Raw genomic sequence first — 18542 nt, forward strand, 5'->3', positions numbered from 1 at the left:
ATGAGAGGCCCTCTGTTCTTCCCCAAGAACGTTTGTAAAAAGATCCACTGGATTTAATCAGGAAGCAAATAGATCCCTTTGGAGGTTTGGGGACACATCTTCTCCTAGTCTGGGGCTCATCCTCTGCTGGATGCCCAGGACCCAGATACTCCTCCTGGCTGTGTGTCTTCCCAGACATGGGCAGGAGACTGGAGTTGAGGCCAAAAGATGGAGTTAAATACACACACAAAGAAAGACAGTTTCATAATCAATATTTAAGACAGAGTAGGAAATGGAATAAAAAATAGTTTTAATCATATCAAAAAGCCAAACCAATAAGGAATAGTTCGTGGAACTGATAGGATCCCAACTTAGCAGCTGGGGCTCTTCCTCTGCGTGAGGCCAGAGCCCCAGGTCCCAAGGTGCGTATCAAATGCTGCTAAGGTGTTTGGATTTTGGACCAAATTCTGGGCTTGGCTTTTCCTCCAAAGAATTTACTGATTTAAATAAGGAAAAGTAAGAAACAGGTAACTCTTACATGATTCCCAAAATCTAAAATGGGCTGGGAGGTTTCTCTTCTCGGCGGTCTTACAGCCTGCGAAGTCTCCTTTCAGACTGTTACAGTGCACCTGCAAACAAAGGACGCCTGGGCTGGCCTCACCCTGGAGCCGGCCACAAGGCTTCCATCTGGCGTTTTCAGAGAGAACCTGATGAGAGCATCAGAAACTCTAGCACAGAGGATGCACGGCTCGAGGTGCTCAGATGCTCTCTCCAGGCTCCTGCTCTTAGGAAAGCAGGCCTGGTGGGGCTATGCCAATCTCCCACTCTAAAATCCGGGTGTCAGAGAGGGGGCCTGCACTCTCTTCCTCTGTCCAGGATTGGCATTTAGCCCTCCAACAGGGGCATGTTTCATAAGCTGCCGATGTTGGGGAAGCTCTTCAGTTTCTCAGGAAAGTCGTCCTTGTACAGGACGGGGTCAGCGCGGTGCTCCACCACCTTCAGAGGCATTGTCCCGAAGACTGAAGCAAACTTGTTGATGCACTCGGACCTGTGAGGTTTGGGGAGCAGGGAGAGCCGTGGACCAGATGAGAGGGGGAGGGTGGAGAAAAGAGAAAATGTTCAAGAGGCTGAGAGATGAGAGCACATACGGAGTGTTCAGCATCAACAGAAGACGCACAAGGAACCAACCCATGGTGCACCCAGGTTCTTGAAAAGGCTGGGAGGGCGTGGACAAAGGAAGTGATCTGGGGGTTCAGTGGGAGAAAGGGAACCTGGATGCTGTTTGGAGGCCAGGGGCTTGCAGGTCAGAGGATTCTTCCCCTCCCCCTCAAATTCCACTCATTCTTCCAGCTCTGCACCAGAGCAGGCCTCAAACCAAGGTGGATTAGCTGCCAACAATCCTTAACCCCATCTCTCCCAGCTAAAGAGAAGGAAAGGGTTGAAAGGAAAAAGCCACTTGGATCTGAGCTTCAGCTTCCTCAAATTTAAAAGGCAGAGGGGAGGGTCTTACACCTCGGGTGAGGGAAGAGGTAAAGAAGAAGATACTGGGGCAGTGGACCTCAATTTCAAACCACAAACACTTCAGTCATTCAGCTGACGTCTGTTGAGGGCCTGTGAGTGGCAACCATAAGCTCTGGGAATTGCCAGTCAACTTCCATAAGCTCTTCTACGGAAGCTGAAGTTCACGCAGGACCACTTTCACAGCTTTACTTTCACAGCTTAGAACCAGCAGCAACAAGTGCCCTGGTGACAGAATGGCTGGTGCTGCTGGAGGAGGGGAGCTGGGTCTCCTCACCCCGGCCCCACCCCTCGCAGCCCAGTGAGCAGCCCCCTTCCTCAGAGGCAGGGGTCAGACACGCTGGCGGGAAACAGCTCTGGTCAATCAGGCCAACTGAGTGTGACAGCTGGGTAATGAGGACACTTCAGCAGCAGACCAGAGGGGAAAACAAACCCGTAAAAACCGCTTTTGAAGTTAAGGGGAGCTCAAGGATGGATTTCAGAGAGGTCAGTACTCTCTCCTCAGTCAGGCCCACATCACCTGAGAGCTACAGGAACGAGCTAATCAGAGGCTGAGCTGTTTACCAAGAAGGGGCTGAATTTCAAGACACAAACCAGAAGGCTCTTCTGTCCTCAGAGATACTGTGTCTTGTTTCAAATTATTTTAATCAACAGCTTTTACTTAAGTCCTTTGAGCTTCAGCAAGAAAACTATTAATAAAGAAGCCAGTCATCAATTCTTTTCTCTTGCTCATTCTCTTGGTCAAAATGTGTTACTGTGTCATTTTGAGCTCTTCTGGCTAATAACATCACTGTGCCCACCACCACAAATCAACAGCAACTAATACTTGTTATATGTTCAGGCTGTGTCAAAGCGCTTCCCATGTATTAATAACCCACTTCAACCTCACAGCCACCCTAGAGGTAGGTCCTTCTGTTCTTCCATTCTACACTGGGAAGACAGAGACACAACACTCTCTATGGCTAAGAGACAGGACCAAAGCCAAATAACTAGTAAGAGGCAGAGCCAAACCCAGGCATTCTGGCTCCCGAGGCTAAAGTCTTCATTATTATGAGATGATACAGATTTATTTATTAACAAAATTCTGGGTCCCAAGGGAGGAGCTGGAAATTAACAACTGTGTGCCAGATAATTTACATACATGATCTCACTGATTCCTTAAAGAGTCCTCCTCTATATGCTGAGGGGGTGGTGTCTAGTAACTTCCTGTTATGGTTTGAGAAATTAGGGCTAAGAGACTTGCCCAAGGACCCTGAACTGGACAGTGGTGGAGCTGGGTTTCGAACCCAGGCTTCCACGGGCAACAGAACTTTGCTCTTTCTGTCACACTCTTCCATAACCTGCAGGTCACTGAATTTCCCTCCTGTCGGTAGTCTTTTGAGACTCAGGAGGTGGTAGTCCTAGGTTCCAAATTAATAGGAGACTGGAGAAAAGACTGAGGATTTTTAACAAAGTGGTATGAAGCAAGCACTGGAGAACAGCTTTCCTCTCTTTAAATTATGGGGTCAAGGCAGTGGCAGACAAAGTCCAATCTCTCCAAGGTCTTACTTTTGACAGTTGTTCTATAAACATGTACAGATTCTTCTAGTTTTCCAGTTATTATGCTTGTAGAGTCTGGCCAGCAACGCCCAGCCATGCCAGCACAGGTACTGACCAGCACATATAAAACAAGAATCATGGCTCTTGGCAGAGGTCCCCTGGGGAGCACTGAGGACAGTGTCTCCTCTGTAACCAGCTCACCCAACAGGGCCCAGCCACAGGCAAGAGGCCACTGGGGCTCAGGCCAGCCTGACTTGTTGACAGCTGCCCCTGGCTGACCCAGGTTGGCGAGTCCTTCTCTCTCCACACAGCTTGCCCTGGAGAAGCGGCTGACCCACGCTGAACGAGGAAGGTCCTTAACTCTCCCGCCAGGTACTGACAGTGTTTCCTACTTTCTTTTCATGCAGGGGATCTGGGCTGGGGAACAGGTCAGGGTAGATGATGAGTTTGGCTGGTTACGGGTGGCCCACCTGAGCTACCGTGTCAACTGTTCCCCTGGGTTGGTTTTCTAATCAAGCACAGAGAGTCCAAGGACTGCCAGCGTCTCTTTGAAGTGCCGGAAGTGTCTGGGAGAAAAAGGACTAATGGTTTTCTGTTTTCCTTTCAAACACATACAGTTACCTAAAGTAACCTTTAGGACCAGTGCTGAGGAAACTGGGAAGCACCGTGGTATAGGCTTTTATGTATTATTACTTCTTTCATCCCCAGCATATAACCCAGTGTTTGGTACAGAGATGCTCAATAAATATTTGTTGAACCCATGAATGGATACTACAATATGACAGATATTTAATGTATCTATTTTAGGAGATGAAAAGATTGGAAGTTCAGGATAAGGTAAGTCAATTTCCTTAAGTCAGACAGTTAATAAGTCGCTAACTCATAATTTGAACAAAGATTGGCCTGAATCAAAATACAATGTTCGTTTTCTTAAATCAACACCATCTGTCTGCCATATTGTCCTGACCTTGGTAAAGCTATTGGCTAAAATGAAGTTACAAATTCTTCTGGTTCAAAGAAGTAACAGTAGATCCTGGAAATGGGTGCTGGGTAGTAAAAGCCACTCTCCTCCACAACTGAGATTTCTGATCCCAGACCCCAAATATAAGAATAAACGAGCTTACTGAACCACAAAACTCAACACACGGCCATAACTTGCAGAGTGGTTAAACTCCTCTCACTGTTTTGTACAAAATGTGGATTTTGCAAAGGGAACTATTTAAAAAATAAGACAGATGAATGATTCTGCGGTTGTAACTCCACCTCTTGGTCTACCCAAGATGGCTTAAATCACGTCTTCCTCCCTCCCAATCTAAGTGCCTTATTTAATAATTCAGGGATTCAATTTTAATCCAAATAGTTTTGCTCCAAGTTTCTTACTAACTTCAAGATTGAGTTCCTTCTGTTTGCTATCAAATTTCTCAAAAGCATAGCCTACATTCACTGACTCTACCTCCTAACTACCTAACAGCTCACACTCTATAGCCCTTCACCTCATCACTCTGTGATGTTGTTTTTTCCAAAGTCACCAGTGATCATTTAATTCAAAGACTGTGTCCTGGTCTGCATGTTCCTTACTCCTCCCTTGCTGCTGAGCATTGGAGACCCGGGTTCTTTCCTGGCTTCACCAGGGGCTGCTTCTCTGTTTTCAGTGATGCGTACTGTCTCCTAAATGTCGAATTTCTCAAGATTTCTGGCTTTGGTTTTTCTTCTGTTGCCATCTCTGGGTAGATGGCTTCCAAATATCCATCTTTGTCTTAATCTTCTTTCTAAAGTTCTAGTTCCGTATTTCCAATTGCTTGTTCTGTATCTACATCTGCATATCAAGAGGGCAAGACCCAAAACTCACCCTCCTGATTGCTCTCCAACTTCATCCACGATTAAAATCTCCTCCTGGGCTCATTAATCATACTGTTAAAGGTACAACATTCATCCCCCCTCACCCCTAATTAGCATCCCGCCTACTTATACTATTTACACTGTTAAAGGTACTCATTCTTCTTGACTGTCTCAGTCAACTCCTTCTCCACAACCTCCCCGTGCCTATGCAGTTGGAAATCAAGTGCTAGCACATCTTCCTCTGGGGGAAAGTCTCTTGCAATTTAGTTCAACCCTTCCTTTCCACACTCAGCTTAGTTCAACCCTTCCAGCTGTTTTTCTTTCTTGAATCTCTTCACCTTCATTCCATTCTATGTACTGCTTCCAAATCAATCTCAAAACAATACTTTGATCAAGCTACTCCTCTATTCAAAAACCTCCTATGGCTTACCAGAGCCTGGAATAAAAATCTCAGGCTCCTTAAATTGACATCCAGGGCTCTTGGTGGCCAGAATCCTGTGCTCTAGCCAGACTGGATATCTCGACTGCTTGCCAAATGCACCTTTGACCATCCAGTTTCCCCCGCCTAGGATCACCTCTTCTTGCCCAGAGTTTCATTGGTTGGAGTCCTAGTGACCTTTGAAGGCTCACTTCAAGTGCCATCTCTTTTACAGAATGATTTCTAATAATCAACCTAGCAAGAAGCCACTTCTCTTTCTCTGATCAGTTGTAACATTTCGAGCCTTCCTTACGACACTTACCACACATAGCTTTGGATTAAGTTTTCTACACACATTATGTAAATAGATATACACATGTGTTATTATTCATTATAGACTCTGATATGATCAAGCCTAACAGCATCTGGGCAGTTGCCTATTCTATTTTTAAAAGCCTCTTCCCAAGAGGAAGCTTCAACATTTCCCTTAGTTACTTTCTTCAGTGTTTTATAATAATAATTATATCTAACTTAACTCTTTCTCACTGCCTTTGTTATGATCTCAGTGGTGCTACAGAGGAGTTGTTTAGCGTTACCATGAACTTTAAGACCATTATCAGGTCAACTTCCCTTATATAACTCCTTCTTGGACCATTTAAGCCCACTATTTTAAATTAGTCCAATCAATAACCAATTGCTTAATGCTATGAAATTCTCCCCAAACACAGAATGTCATAGGTTTAAACAACAATTTCATGTGCTCTATTAGATCTACAACTGGAGTTTCTTCCAAATGAGCTATGACAGCTAATGTCACCGCCCTGGACTGGGTAATACTTGACACCAGTGACAGATATTTCCAAAAATCACAATAATATATTATTTCACATTGACAGTTGGTGAAAGTCATGTCATTTGGGTAAGATATTTGTATATGAAAGAGATAAAGAGATTAATTAGAGAGTAAGAAGGAGTAAAGTATTATGGAAGAATCCGGGCCAACTGAAACAACTTGCTGTACAAGAAAATCCTCCAGGCTTGAAGGACTTTGCTATGGCTGACAAATTTCAGAAGTGAAGGTTACAAGCAGATGCACATGAGACATGTGGAAACTTGAACCAGATATCTCATTCTACAAGGCTCCCATAACGTTCTCTGAGTGAATTTTGGTCCCTTGACAATAGTGCTACTGGATGTCAGAGTCACTGTCTTGTGTAAGGGGCTGCCTTTTGGAAGAATTAAGTTTGATTCAGAAGATTCAAAGCTTGGGGACCTTCAGGATACAAGTGAGAACTACCAGGACTACTCTAAGATTATAAAGATCCCAAAGGAAGACAGACATGTCCTACTTCTCTTACACTCACCTACAAGGCCCTGTATTACATCCATACAGAGGTGGGCTTATTGAGTAACTGACTGACTCAATATAAAGGGAGTATTTCAGAGCGGCCCTGCTTCTCTCTCTGTAACGTAAAGAGCCATACTTTCAATTCTGTTCTTGGCAGGTGTTTTAATAGTGTCAGCAAACATAATTTGTCTCTGGTGAGTTTGGTTGAATTCTCTCTAATCAAACTTTTACTGTAACATGGAGCTATTACCCTGAAAAGTAATCCAGTATTTCCTTGGAATTAACTAGCTTCCACTCGAATGACTGTGGATGGTTAAGTGCTCAGTCCACATGGAGAATCTGGCTTTTGGAGCTTACGGCCAGCTATATTTTTAAGACCCTTCCAGCCATTACAAATTGAATGAGTAGCATTCCAAATTAATTCTTTGGGTGACCTGGGCTTGAACTAACCCAGTTCCCACGAGCAAAAGGAGGTGACTATGGCTACCAGCTGCTGTCCTTATATCTCCAACAAAGTCCCATAAACAGGCCCAAGGCAGGAAATGGGGAACAGGGGTGAGGGTAGACTTTTGGTCGGAGGCTCACTCACCTCTCCACCATGTGCGTCTGGTCTAGTGAAAGCCCATCAATGGCCGTGCACTCGGGACACTTGAATTTCTTCCGTGGTGTTACCTGCCAGAGGAGCACAAAAATATACCTGGCTGTCAGTGCCAAGGACAATAAACTCATGCTTGTGACACCACTCTGCACGCCTCTGTTCTGTAAGCTGAGATGTCTGCTCCCTCTCCACGCACACACACAAACGTGCGCACACATGCACACACACCTCACCATTCCTCCATTCAACTCTGTCTGGCTCGGCCAACAGCAGAACTCACAAGGGCCCAATAAAAAAGGCTTGGAGGCTTTTGCCTTCTGTAACTGGAAAGAAGTGGTGATGACAAGCTCCTTAATTCCTGTTTAATGACTGTTTTCTCACTGCCAAGGTTCTTGTATAAACACCATTTGTTCTTGCAGCCATAAGGGCGATGAAATACAGCTTCCCATAACTTTCACCGTAACCTTCGTTCCAACAGGCACTTTTTCTCCTGCTTCCAGCTCCATGGCAAATGCTATGAGCAGCACCATGCTCTTGAAGATGCCAGGTTATTCTGCAATCCCTTGAGTCAGGAAAAAAAATCCAATGGTCCCTCAACGTCTGAATCTATTTCCCTGACTCTCCACCACCCTCCCACACCTTAAACTTCCAATATTTTTCTAGCAAACTCAGGGGAGGCTGCTGTCCTAACCTAGTGACGATAAGTAAACAATAGAGGGATGGGAGGAGAAGAAAGCTAGATAACTAAGGCCACAGGCTAAGAAGCACACAGACACCAGGAATTATTGTCCAGAATAAGCAGACACAGCTAAGAACACCTTGCAGCATATGTTGAAAAGCAAATCTGGAGCGAAGGGGAGTTCTTTTAAACCTAGTTTTGCAATTTACATTCTTTAATTTTCCTTAAAGCAGTGAGCTGTTCACTGAGTTACTTAGAGCTGGAGGATGGGGTAAAGACTGGGTCAAGTCTGGACAGATTGGCTTTTCCACTTTCTTGGTCACTTTGGTTTAATCTGGCCTCTCCCATCAATTAATAGCATGAGGACTCATTTGGGTCAGGATACCACACGATGCTTCCAACATAAGCTTCCGGTATAGGAATCTGGCCTAGAAGCATTGCCCATTTTCACATACGGAATTCTAACCCAGAAGGAAAAAAAAGGTCAAGTGTACTCTTTCTACATGTTTAGGGATCTGATTTGAGCAAAATCAACACTTCAGGAATAGAGATCTATTAGATACAAAAGCCCCACGTGATCTTTACATACTCTCGCTTTTATGTCATGGGAAAGGTACTGCTAAAAACTGGTAACCACCGTCTTAAAACAATGTTTAGGACACTACAGTTATAATTGTACAAAGTGTACTATTTTCTCAATGTCAATAAAAAAATCGGCTAACTTAAGAAAGATGTAAACTTCATTCTTTAACTAACAGGACTAGATTCCAAATCAGCTTTGAGAATAAAATTACATTTTTTAAAAAAACACAATTTGTAGACTGACCATCGTAGCCTTTATCTCTGATACTGGAGGTTAAAAATTGTAACTAAAGAAACTGTATAAAAAAATAAAATATGCTTAAATCATCAAAGCCTAGCTCCAGTTTTACAATGTGACAGCATCAATCTTAGAATCTTAAAGCAAAAGGGAGCTTAAAGTTCATCTATCCCAAAGCTTCATTTATAGTTATGAGAACTTCTCAGACTCAGAGAAACAGAAATGTGCCCAGGATCACAAAGCAAGTTAGTGGCAGAGCTGGCCAAGGATTCCTCTCACCTTGATGACAGCTTTCCCCGTGACATTAGCCACCAGGAAATTCATGGCAATGTCTTCACAATTCATATGAGCATCCACCCAGTTCTTGATGTCCCCAGGCATCTTGTAGGTATACAGGTAATTAAAATACTGTCAGGGAAGGAAAAAAAAAAAAAGACATTCAAATAGCAGCAGTTCCCTGTGGCTGATGTACAAAGGGCAACTTAGCCATGGCATGGGGACAAACTTTCTCATGTAAGACTAGTCTTAAGGCTGAATCAACAGAAAGGGCAAATTAGAATGCTTTTGGTCCCGTGACCAAGCGTCTCTAATACTGTCATCCTTTTAAAAATCACCTGTTGTGAGCAGAGGAGCAGTACAGTGTGAAGCCCTTCTAAGGTGCAGGCAGTTTGGACTGGTTACTGTATCATGTGCTTAATAAATATTAAGGCACCCCAGTACTGATCTCTAATAAATCCTTCCCCTTGAGTCACAATGCTCAATCCTGTTTTCTGTATTCTTTGCACAGATTGCAAATAGAAGCAGAGATAAATTAATGGTGGACTGACATTGCAAAGATGTGCTTCTTTTTTTAATGTTACCAAGTGCCGATTTTAAAAAAAATGTGTTCTAAAGCTGCATTTAATTTTTTATTATTTTGGGGGGGGAAAGGTAATTAGGTTTATTTATTTATTTATTTTTAGAGGAGGAACTGGGGATTGAATCCAGGACCTTGGTGCATGCTAAGCACGTACTCTACCACTTGAGCTATACCCTCTCCCTCCCCCCACAAAGACGTACTTTTAAAAGCAAAACAAAAATGCAATTTTGAGACTACCATAATCTACATGTATGAAATAGTATAGAAATTTGTGAGAAAAAAAGCTATTATCAATCTACTACCATAAACTACAAGAATTATAAATCTTATTTATTTTTTGCTAATAACAAAAACCCCTTTCTGGATCTAGAGCCCTGAAAAATATGAGGGCAGCAGTGCTGAGATGGCAAGAAATGATCAATATAAACACAGCAAAGTTAAATGAACTGGGCTGGGCTGGACAGATCTTTCTCCTGACATCAGTTCCTTATGCCACTGCTGACAATTGACAAGTTATTACTGTTTGATTAAGCCACACACGCCCAGGGAGCAATCTGCCACCAAACAGAATATTCTAAAGTCCAATGCATACCCTTCTGTTTCTCCCATAATAAACAGAGTGAAAAACACGAAGTGACAATTCTCAGAAGAGAGGAAATACAAAAGGCTAAAGAATACACAAAAGGAATTTCAACCTCACTAGTGACAAAGCAAAGTGAAAACAGTAAGATCCATTTTCACTTATCAAAATAGCTAAGTTTGATTTTTTTTTTTCACATATTTCATGCCAGGGAGGGTATGGTAAGATAGTTTTATATTTTGCTGGTGAGAATGTAAACTGGCACAAACAATACTGAAAACAACTGATAGATAGATAGATAGATAGATAGATAGATAGATAGATAGATAGATATCTCAAAACCTCCCCAAAATGTTCATAATTCTACTTCTAGGAACCTATCATAATGATCATAAGTATAAACAGTTATGAAAATGGATACTGATCATTATTTAAGCATTTGATATAAAGCATTACCTACCAAAAAAATTAGAAACAATCTAAATATACAATGATAAAGAAACAGTTATACATGATTTACAGAATATAATGGTATATCAGCAATTATATTAGGAAGTTGTTTATAAAGAAATGTTAACAACATAATTTCACAATATATGCAAAAAGTAAGCTAATGAGAATATTTACAAGTGTCTGTGTGAAAAAGTAAATAAATAAAAGGCAAATCGGAAAAAAATCTTAACAATAATAATAGTTTATCTCTAAGTGATAGGACTACAAGTCACTTTTCTTATACAATAAAACTTATTCTTAATTTGTCATATTTTCTATTATGAGCATTTAATATTTTCATAATTAGAAAAATCTAACTTTATTTTTCAAAAGTATCACACAACATGGCCTTTCTAAGCCCTGTGAGTAGAACATTTTTCACAGCAAAAATTAAGTTATGCCAAATAAAACGAGATCATACTCTCGATTTTGTCAACTCTGACCTACTTGCCCCCAGTCTGCTCCCGCCTTACCTTGTGATAAAAAGCAGCCCCCGTGAGCACCATGGACACCTCATTGGTCCACTCAGACTCATACTTCCACTTATTCATCTCATGGTCCCAGAGATGCAGGCGACCCGGGTAACCCACCAACCGATCAGGAAATTCCCGCCAGACCTGAGGACAGAAACACATCAACATTTCGGACAACAACCAAGCACAGCGCTAAGTTCTTTAAACTGTATCGGTAAGAGTCCCTAGGTTCAAATCTTCACAAACTAAGATCAGAACGGGCCTTGGAAGCATTCAATCCAACAGGTGCTAGTTCTGCCGATATTCAAAGATAGATGTTGATTCTAATTTCCTCCAAAACTTCCCTGTACTTGCTTGGAAATTTCAAGTAATGCAGAATAATAGCTTCTTGAATTGGGCCAAGGTAGGTAATCTCTTAACATATGATTAATGAAATAAGTTCTACTTTTAATGAATGCACAAATGAAGAGTAAATAGAACCCTGATTTATATTAAGTTTTCATGATTGTGAAAACTTACAAAGTCTTTGTTTCAAAAAAAATAAAATCTATATATCTGGAGCACAAAGCCACTCTTATGACCTTTGGGAAGTCTCAAGTATAGCGAATGTGTCTGTTTCTATAATCTGTAACATATTGAAAACAAAAACTTGATTTCCGTATCTGGAAAGGTGCTTAGATACAGTTTTGTTAAACAGGACTTGGTATAGCAGAGGTGGGATACTTTCATTACCTTTCCCTATGCATTTCCGTATAATTTAGTTTAACCTCTAAACCATGAACCATTAGGGAGTACTGACAATTTACCAGCTGTCAGGGTGCCGCCTCTCAGCACCATGAGTCATCCTTGAGCCGATCACTAGACAACAGGGTTCCCGACTGGGCCCTGTTCTCTTCCTTGAACTCTACCTCTTAAGTAACACCTAGTTTCAATCTCTTTAAATATCATCTGTACTCTGATGACTGCTAAATTTATGTTTGGCCCTTAACGTTTCTGAGACAAACAACTACTTACTTAATACTTTCAACTGGATAAACCATAGGCATCTCAAACTTAACATGTCCAAAGCGTAACTCTTGATTCCATCTCCCCAGAAAAGCCATCCTCCCAGTCTTTTCCATCTCAATCAGTCATCTACCCAGATGCTGAAGCCAAAAAGCTCAGAGTCCGTCCTTCCTTTCCCTCTTTCCCCACATCCACTCCATCAGCAAGTCCTGCTGGCTCTGCTTCAGACTACTTCTTACCTTCTCTACAACCACTCTCTTGAGCTCAAACCACCATCATTACTAGATTACTGTAGATTACTAGATTACTGTAAGAGGCTTCCACCTTATTTCCTTGCTTCCAAACCATCATTTACAGAGCATCCCTAGAAGGACCATTCTTAAGAGAGTATTAGGGTATTTCTGTACAGAGTAATTCAATCAGTGGGCCCCATCCTATTATTTATATGTATTTTCATTATACACTTTTTAATTATATACATATGTGATATGGTCATGTGCTACAGCAACCAGAAGTTTCCCTAACACCCAAGTGTCACTGAGTCCAGGGAGGATGCTCCATTGCTCTCCCAAAGACGGAGCCAGTGTGCTAGTACTCTCCCTTTTTTAGTTTGCTGGGGCTGCTGTAAAAAGTAACACAAACTGGCTTAAAACAACGGAAATCCAGAACTACGAAATCAAGGTGTTGGTAGGGCCATCCTAGAAGGGAAGGATCCTTCCTGGCCTCTTCCCAGCTTCTGGCAGCTGGCTGGCCATCTCTGGTGTTTCTTGGCTTGTAGCTGCATCACTGCAAACCTGTCTTCACATAGCCTTCTTCCCTCTGTGTGTATCCCTGTGTCCAAATTTCTCCCTTTTATAATGACACCAGTCCGACTGGATTGAGGGCCCACTCTAATGACCTCATTTTAACTTGATTATCTCTGGAAAGACCCTGTTTCTAAATAAGGTTACTAAAGTCAGGATTTCAACATATCATTTTTAGATATGTTCAATCTATAACACTCCCCCCGAATCTTTAAAAAATGTTCTACCCCTAAAACAAAACAAAAAAATGGCTTCCTATTGACTGAAAGTAATAACTAAACTCCTTAGCATGTTCTACAGGGCCTTCCTACCCCCCAGCCGCTCTCTTACCACGTCCTCCCACAAGTCAGTGGCCTCCCTGCGCTTTAACTGTGACTAGACCTTGAGCCCTCTGCGCCTACTGTTTCTTCTAACTGGAACGTTTCCCCAGCTCTTCAAAAGGCAGCTCCTGCTCATCAGTCAGACCTCTGCTTCAGCATCACCTACTTTGAGGGGCCTTTCCAGACCTTCCCACCCAAGGTAAATGCCACCCCCCAACCTGCCACTCTTCACCCCCACTCTGTGGTTTTCTTCAAAAAACTTTCATTTCTTGAAATTGCTTCGGTTATTCATTGGCTACTTGTTTATTCTCTCTCTTCCTCCCATAGCGTTCAGACTCCATGTGGACAGAGACCGTCTCATTTACTGTGGTAACCCAAGCACAGAGCGCAATGCCGTCACGACAGCATCCTCGCACGCTTGCTGAATGTGAGAACGGACAAAATCTCCGCAGGCAAAAAGCCGAGTGTGGAAGAAGGGAACTAAAGGTCCTTCCTCCTTTCGTCACAGCCAGACCTAGCATACCCCTTAACTCAGAAAGGAAGTCCGCAACAGCGCTGATCACCAGTTACCATCAATAATAATGTGATATCCTTTGTGTGAGAAGATCATGGTAATAATTCACCATCACTAAAGCACATGTTTTAAATCGCTTTTCCGGGAGCGGGTAAAGGGACATTTGCTGAGCCATTACACTATCTTGCCCGGTCCCTGTGATCATCTACAGGCTTTTATGGGATGTCTGACCTGGGTCTTGAGCATGGTCTGGAGCTGTGAAAAGAGGTTTCCTTTGTGCGGAACCAGCTCACCTAACAGGCTTCTCCAACCCACAATCTTGGCCTCATTAACACCATGTTGTAACCAACAGAGTTAATCGGCCACAGGCATCATCATAATAGCTGCAGACAAACGAGTCCATGTCAGACACTCCCTCAGATGTGTAATGCTGCTGCTGTGCTCCCTCCTGCCCGGCTTGTATTTCAGCAGATTAAAATAATATGATACTATTACAGTTTTACAGAGCTCAGAGCAACAACACAGGCTGTGGGTCATAACTTCAGTCTGGCCTGTGGGCCTGGCAGACCCCATCAAGTGCATGGCCAGGTCCCTCCGCTCAGCACTGAGCACCTGCCTGTTCATGTCACACCAAGACCACAATTCACTTCAATGGAATTAAGGAGATTTGTGAAGGGCTCCAGGCGCAAGTAACTATACTCAGCACCAGCAATGGGCAAGGTGGAGGTAAAGGGGCGGGGCGGGGGGCATCCACTCAGTTGGCACCTCTGCTGGATGGAAGCTGCACCCTCTCCCTCCATCCCCTGTATTTAACTTGCATCAACAGCGCTCTTAGTCCATGCAAAACAAATTCAAATCACTTTCCCAAAGTGTTCTTTTCAAGCCCCTATTTGCAGTAATAATAATAATCATGGCTCCATTTTAGGGTTGAATGCTGTTGGAATTTCAGTCCGCTTGCAGTTAGCTGAAGCCACTTTCCAGTCTTCTCTCCAGAGAGACAAGCTGGTAACACTGGGTCACAGAACGCTAGACTACGCTGGTCGGAAAGCATCAGAGGGGTCATGAGTTTCAGATGCCTTTGGAGCTGTCAGTGAGTGCAGTTCCTCAGGCGGGGCCTCTCTGCCCTTGACTTACTCCAGGCAGCTGGATGCAATCAAGATACCATCCTTGTCACTTCATCTATAACTCTGCAGCTGACTACAGGATCAAAACGGAGTGGAACAGAAGGGGATGGGCCCTCTCTAATCGAGCCCCAGAGTAGTACGAAGTCGATTATGTATATAGTAAAGCATGTTCCCAGCCAGAAGAGCGAGAACTCAACTTCGACCTCCCTCTCCTCATCGCTACCCACCTCCCACTCCAGTTCAACCTTTTTCTTTCTTACTTCAGGGAAATGCTCTGGGGTCAGCCTTCTGTCATTACTAACAGATGCCTCTACATACTGTAGTGCGGGCATCTGAAACTTCACATTGCATCCCTGTACTTCTAGCAATAGTGCTCCCACAGCAGTGTTCAAATCACAAAGCCATTACTCAATTGTTTGTCTATTTTATCGAAATCCTCCAGATACAGTGCCAATTATTTTTAATTGCACACATCTTTGAAGACAGAAGTCCACGTCTGTTATAATAAACTCTATGCTTTGGGTAGGGGCTTAGCAATAATTCAAACAGTCCTTACATTTGGGGCCTATTCCACATCACCACTCAGAGACTGTAACAACATAACATCATCCTCTGTTTCCTTCCATTCTAACTTTTATAGTCTTGGTCCCAACCACCTCTTACCTGGATTATGGAAATAGCCTCCTTTCTGGACTCTCAACTGTGCTCACTTGGCTGTTTTCAGAGTTAACTATCTATTCTTTTTTTTTCTTCCTCTCTCTCCCTTTTCAAAGCTTCCTGAGGTCTTTTGTGGCTTCTCATCACTAGAAGATCAAACTAAGATCTTCTACCTTTGTTTAAAAGGCGCAGAAGACAGCCCATATTACCGCCTATAGAAAGTGCACCAGGGGGACACAGCTAAAGCAGATCCAGGACTAGCTCTGCCACTGATGAGTTGTTCAACAACCTATTCAAATTACTCTGCTTTCATTCTGCCATTTGCAAAATGAGGAGTTGGATTAAATGACCTCTAATGCAATTTTAGGGCTAAGATCTTATATCTTTTTTCTCACTAACCTATTCCCAAGGAAACTAACTCAGCAACTGTGACCAGTTGCAAGTTGTAAGTTTCTAAATAGCATGGCCTGCCTTATTCAGCTTTGTTTAAAATGCCATACACATATGGGTACCCAATAAACGTTCCTGAAAAGAGGATAATGCACTATATTCTAAGCCGGCTTAGAGAGTGCATTTTAAACTCAGGGTGTGTGCTAACCACAGGCAGATTCAGGAAACAGACGGAGGTGGGGGCTGGGGGGTGGAGGGGGTAGGTGTAACAACAGGTGGCGCCCATCTGGGATACCCGACAGGCGATCACGGGCCAGCTCCGGGAGGAAAGTAACTCTGAAGTGGCTGCTACAGTCCTCACACTTTCAAAGGCATAGTTCCACAGGGGTAGTGCTACTGGTGAGAGGGATGCCATATGTACAGGACTCATGAGCCAAGAGAGGGAGTAAGAAGTGGTGAGATAAATGGGGGGAATGTGGACTCAAGGTACCCCCAAACTGGGCCAGGGTTCATTTCTCTCCTGGCACACACCCCCTGGGCTTTGTCAATCCCTACCCATCACTGTGGAACAGAATGTTGTGACCCAGGCCATACCCTGTGGCCACATGCCCAGGTCAGCCACTTGCAGATGGAACCCAACTTGCAGATGCCTTTGAATGAGTGGCCCTCCTTCCCTTCAGGGTTGTCTTGCATGTTGCCCAGATGGGAAAGGGGTAGCTGGCTGGGTTCCAATTTCTAGCTGGTTTCCACAGAGGAGCCAGTTATCGGATTCATTCTCAGCCCTCTGGGAACAAAGCTCACCTTTTATATTTGGAATTTCCTGAAATGAAGTGGAGTGGAGGGACTGATTGGCCTCGTTTTCAGCTCATGTTTTTAATTACAATGGTGGTTGGTAGCTTTTGTCAGGGGAGTGCTTTGCAAAAAGCCAAAGAGCCTCTGCCCACGCCTGGGACACAATTAACTGCTAACATTGGGCATCCAGAGCAAGGGAACCCTGCAGCTGTCACCTGGGGTGCCCTAGTGCTGACTGGCTCTGACAAACACATGTACATGCTGGGTTATGCATTAAGATTTACCTGTTGGATCACTCCAGTCTGCCCGAGAGAACTTTCCAACACAAGGCAGGGTTCTGCTTAAAATAAGCTAAACAGGAAAACTGGTATCATGGGATGGTTTCTGGGGTTTTGGCAGCAATCCTATTTGCCCTAGTCTGGCTGGAGGTCAGTGCCTGGGCTGAGAGACAAGATCCCCATTCCTCTCAAGTTCTTTCCTCAGGCCTGGGGCAGTGATGAAGGTGGAGACAGAGCGGGGTTGGCTGTAGCTGGTAGAGGAGTGTGTGCGATGAAACCTTTCACCGGGCACCACCATTAGGAAGGCACCACTGGAGAGACATCACCATCTCAGCAGATAGCATGACCACAGGCCTTCTGTGCATGGTGAGGCGAAGACACACTTCAGCAGGCTGAGCCCCTGCCCACGCTAATTCGGGAGTCTGCAGCCACAGAGGTCACCTGGCAAGCAGGGGTCAATCAATACAGTTCCCTCATTAGACAACTGAGAAAACTGAAGGCTGGAGAGGAAGCAGCTGTCCCGAGGTTACACACCTGACTCCCAGGCCATCCCTCTGCTCATGAAGTCACCTGATTTCCTGCTCTTCTGACTCTAAAAAGCACCTCCTCTCCCCAAGCTCAGTTCTTCAGCTGTCAAACAAAGAAGGCAGATGATGGTGTCTAAAACCACACTCAGTGTCAGTATGCTCAGCCGTGTGCAGCTGGGGGCAGAGACGGTATGAGTCGCACATGCAGATGGAATGACCCGAGAGAGAACAGAACAGGGTAGGGAGAGGCGGTGGGGAAAACAACAGAATCTTTTGCTCCCCTCAGGACTCATCTTCTAAAAGCCAAAGGCTCTTTCATTAAACAGAGAAAGCCACGTGCTCACACTGTTGAAAGGAACTCCGTCAGCTGTGCAGCAAACTAGTGAGATTCCACATAGGACATCCAAGGGCCTTCTGAAATCCTGTAATCTGTGAGACTCTGGGACAGAGAAGGAAGTACAAGCAAAAACAAGCTGAACAAAAGACTCAACTCAACTACTATTTTTCATGAAGCAATGAATCTCTTGAGAGATAATAAAGAAAGGAAGGGGAGACGTGAGTTTGAGAGGATGGAACAAGGAAGAGACAGGTCAGGATTGGGTCATGAGCTTTCTAATTTTGCGCTCCTTAAGACCCTCTAAACGTGAAATCATTTTTATTTCCATAACCTCAACTCCAGTGGGGGTCATACTATTTCGAAGTCTGATCCCAGAGGATCGTTTAATGAAGCTAAAAGAAGAAGAGTGATCATAAGCCAAATGGCTATTCTCTTTAAATCCTGCATGAGGCAGAAACAGAGACTTTAACTTTTCTAAATAACCATTCCTGAGCCTTGAAAATTCAAGTTGATCTTGGTGAGGCTGGATTTAACTGACCAGGGACCAAAGATAACAGCTCTGTCGAGCAGGGAGGAAGTAACTCTCCCTACTTCAAGTCACTGCCCCGTGACTCCTATCACTTGCAGTCATGGATGCTATTGCAGAACTGGCC

General features: G+C 43.8%; 1 protein-coding gene across 1 annotated transcript in view; it reads right to left on the reverse strand.

The window, feature by feature from the left end:
- Positions 1-272: 272 nt before the first annotated feature.
- The window catches only part of EXT2 (exostosin glycosyltransferase 2), a 129406-nt gene continuing 111136 nt past the window's right edge, over positions 273-18542 (reverse strand). Inside the window, exons 11-14 of the mRNA XM_031459755.2 lie at positions 11143-11286; positions 9018-9146; positions 7231-7313; positions 273-1027 (exon numbers count right to left, since the gene is read on the reverse strand). Of these exons, the coding sequence (XP_031315615.1) occupies positions 889-1027; positions 7231-7313; positions 9018-9146; positions 11143-11286 (495 nt within the window). The 3' untranslated portion in view covers positions 273-888. The remainder of the gene's footprint in view (positions 1028-7230; positions 7314-9017; positions 9147-11142; positions 11287-18542) is intronic.

The sequence above is a fragment of the Camelus dromedarius genome, chromosome 12 (assembly GCF_036321535.1).
Source record: "Camelus dromedarius isolate mCamDro1 chromosome 12, mCamDro1.pat, whole genome shotgun sequence".
NCBI classification, from domain to species: Eukaryota; Metazoa; Chordata; class Mammalia; order Artiodactyla; family Camelidae; genus Camelus; species Camelus dromedarius.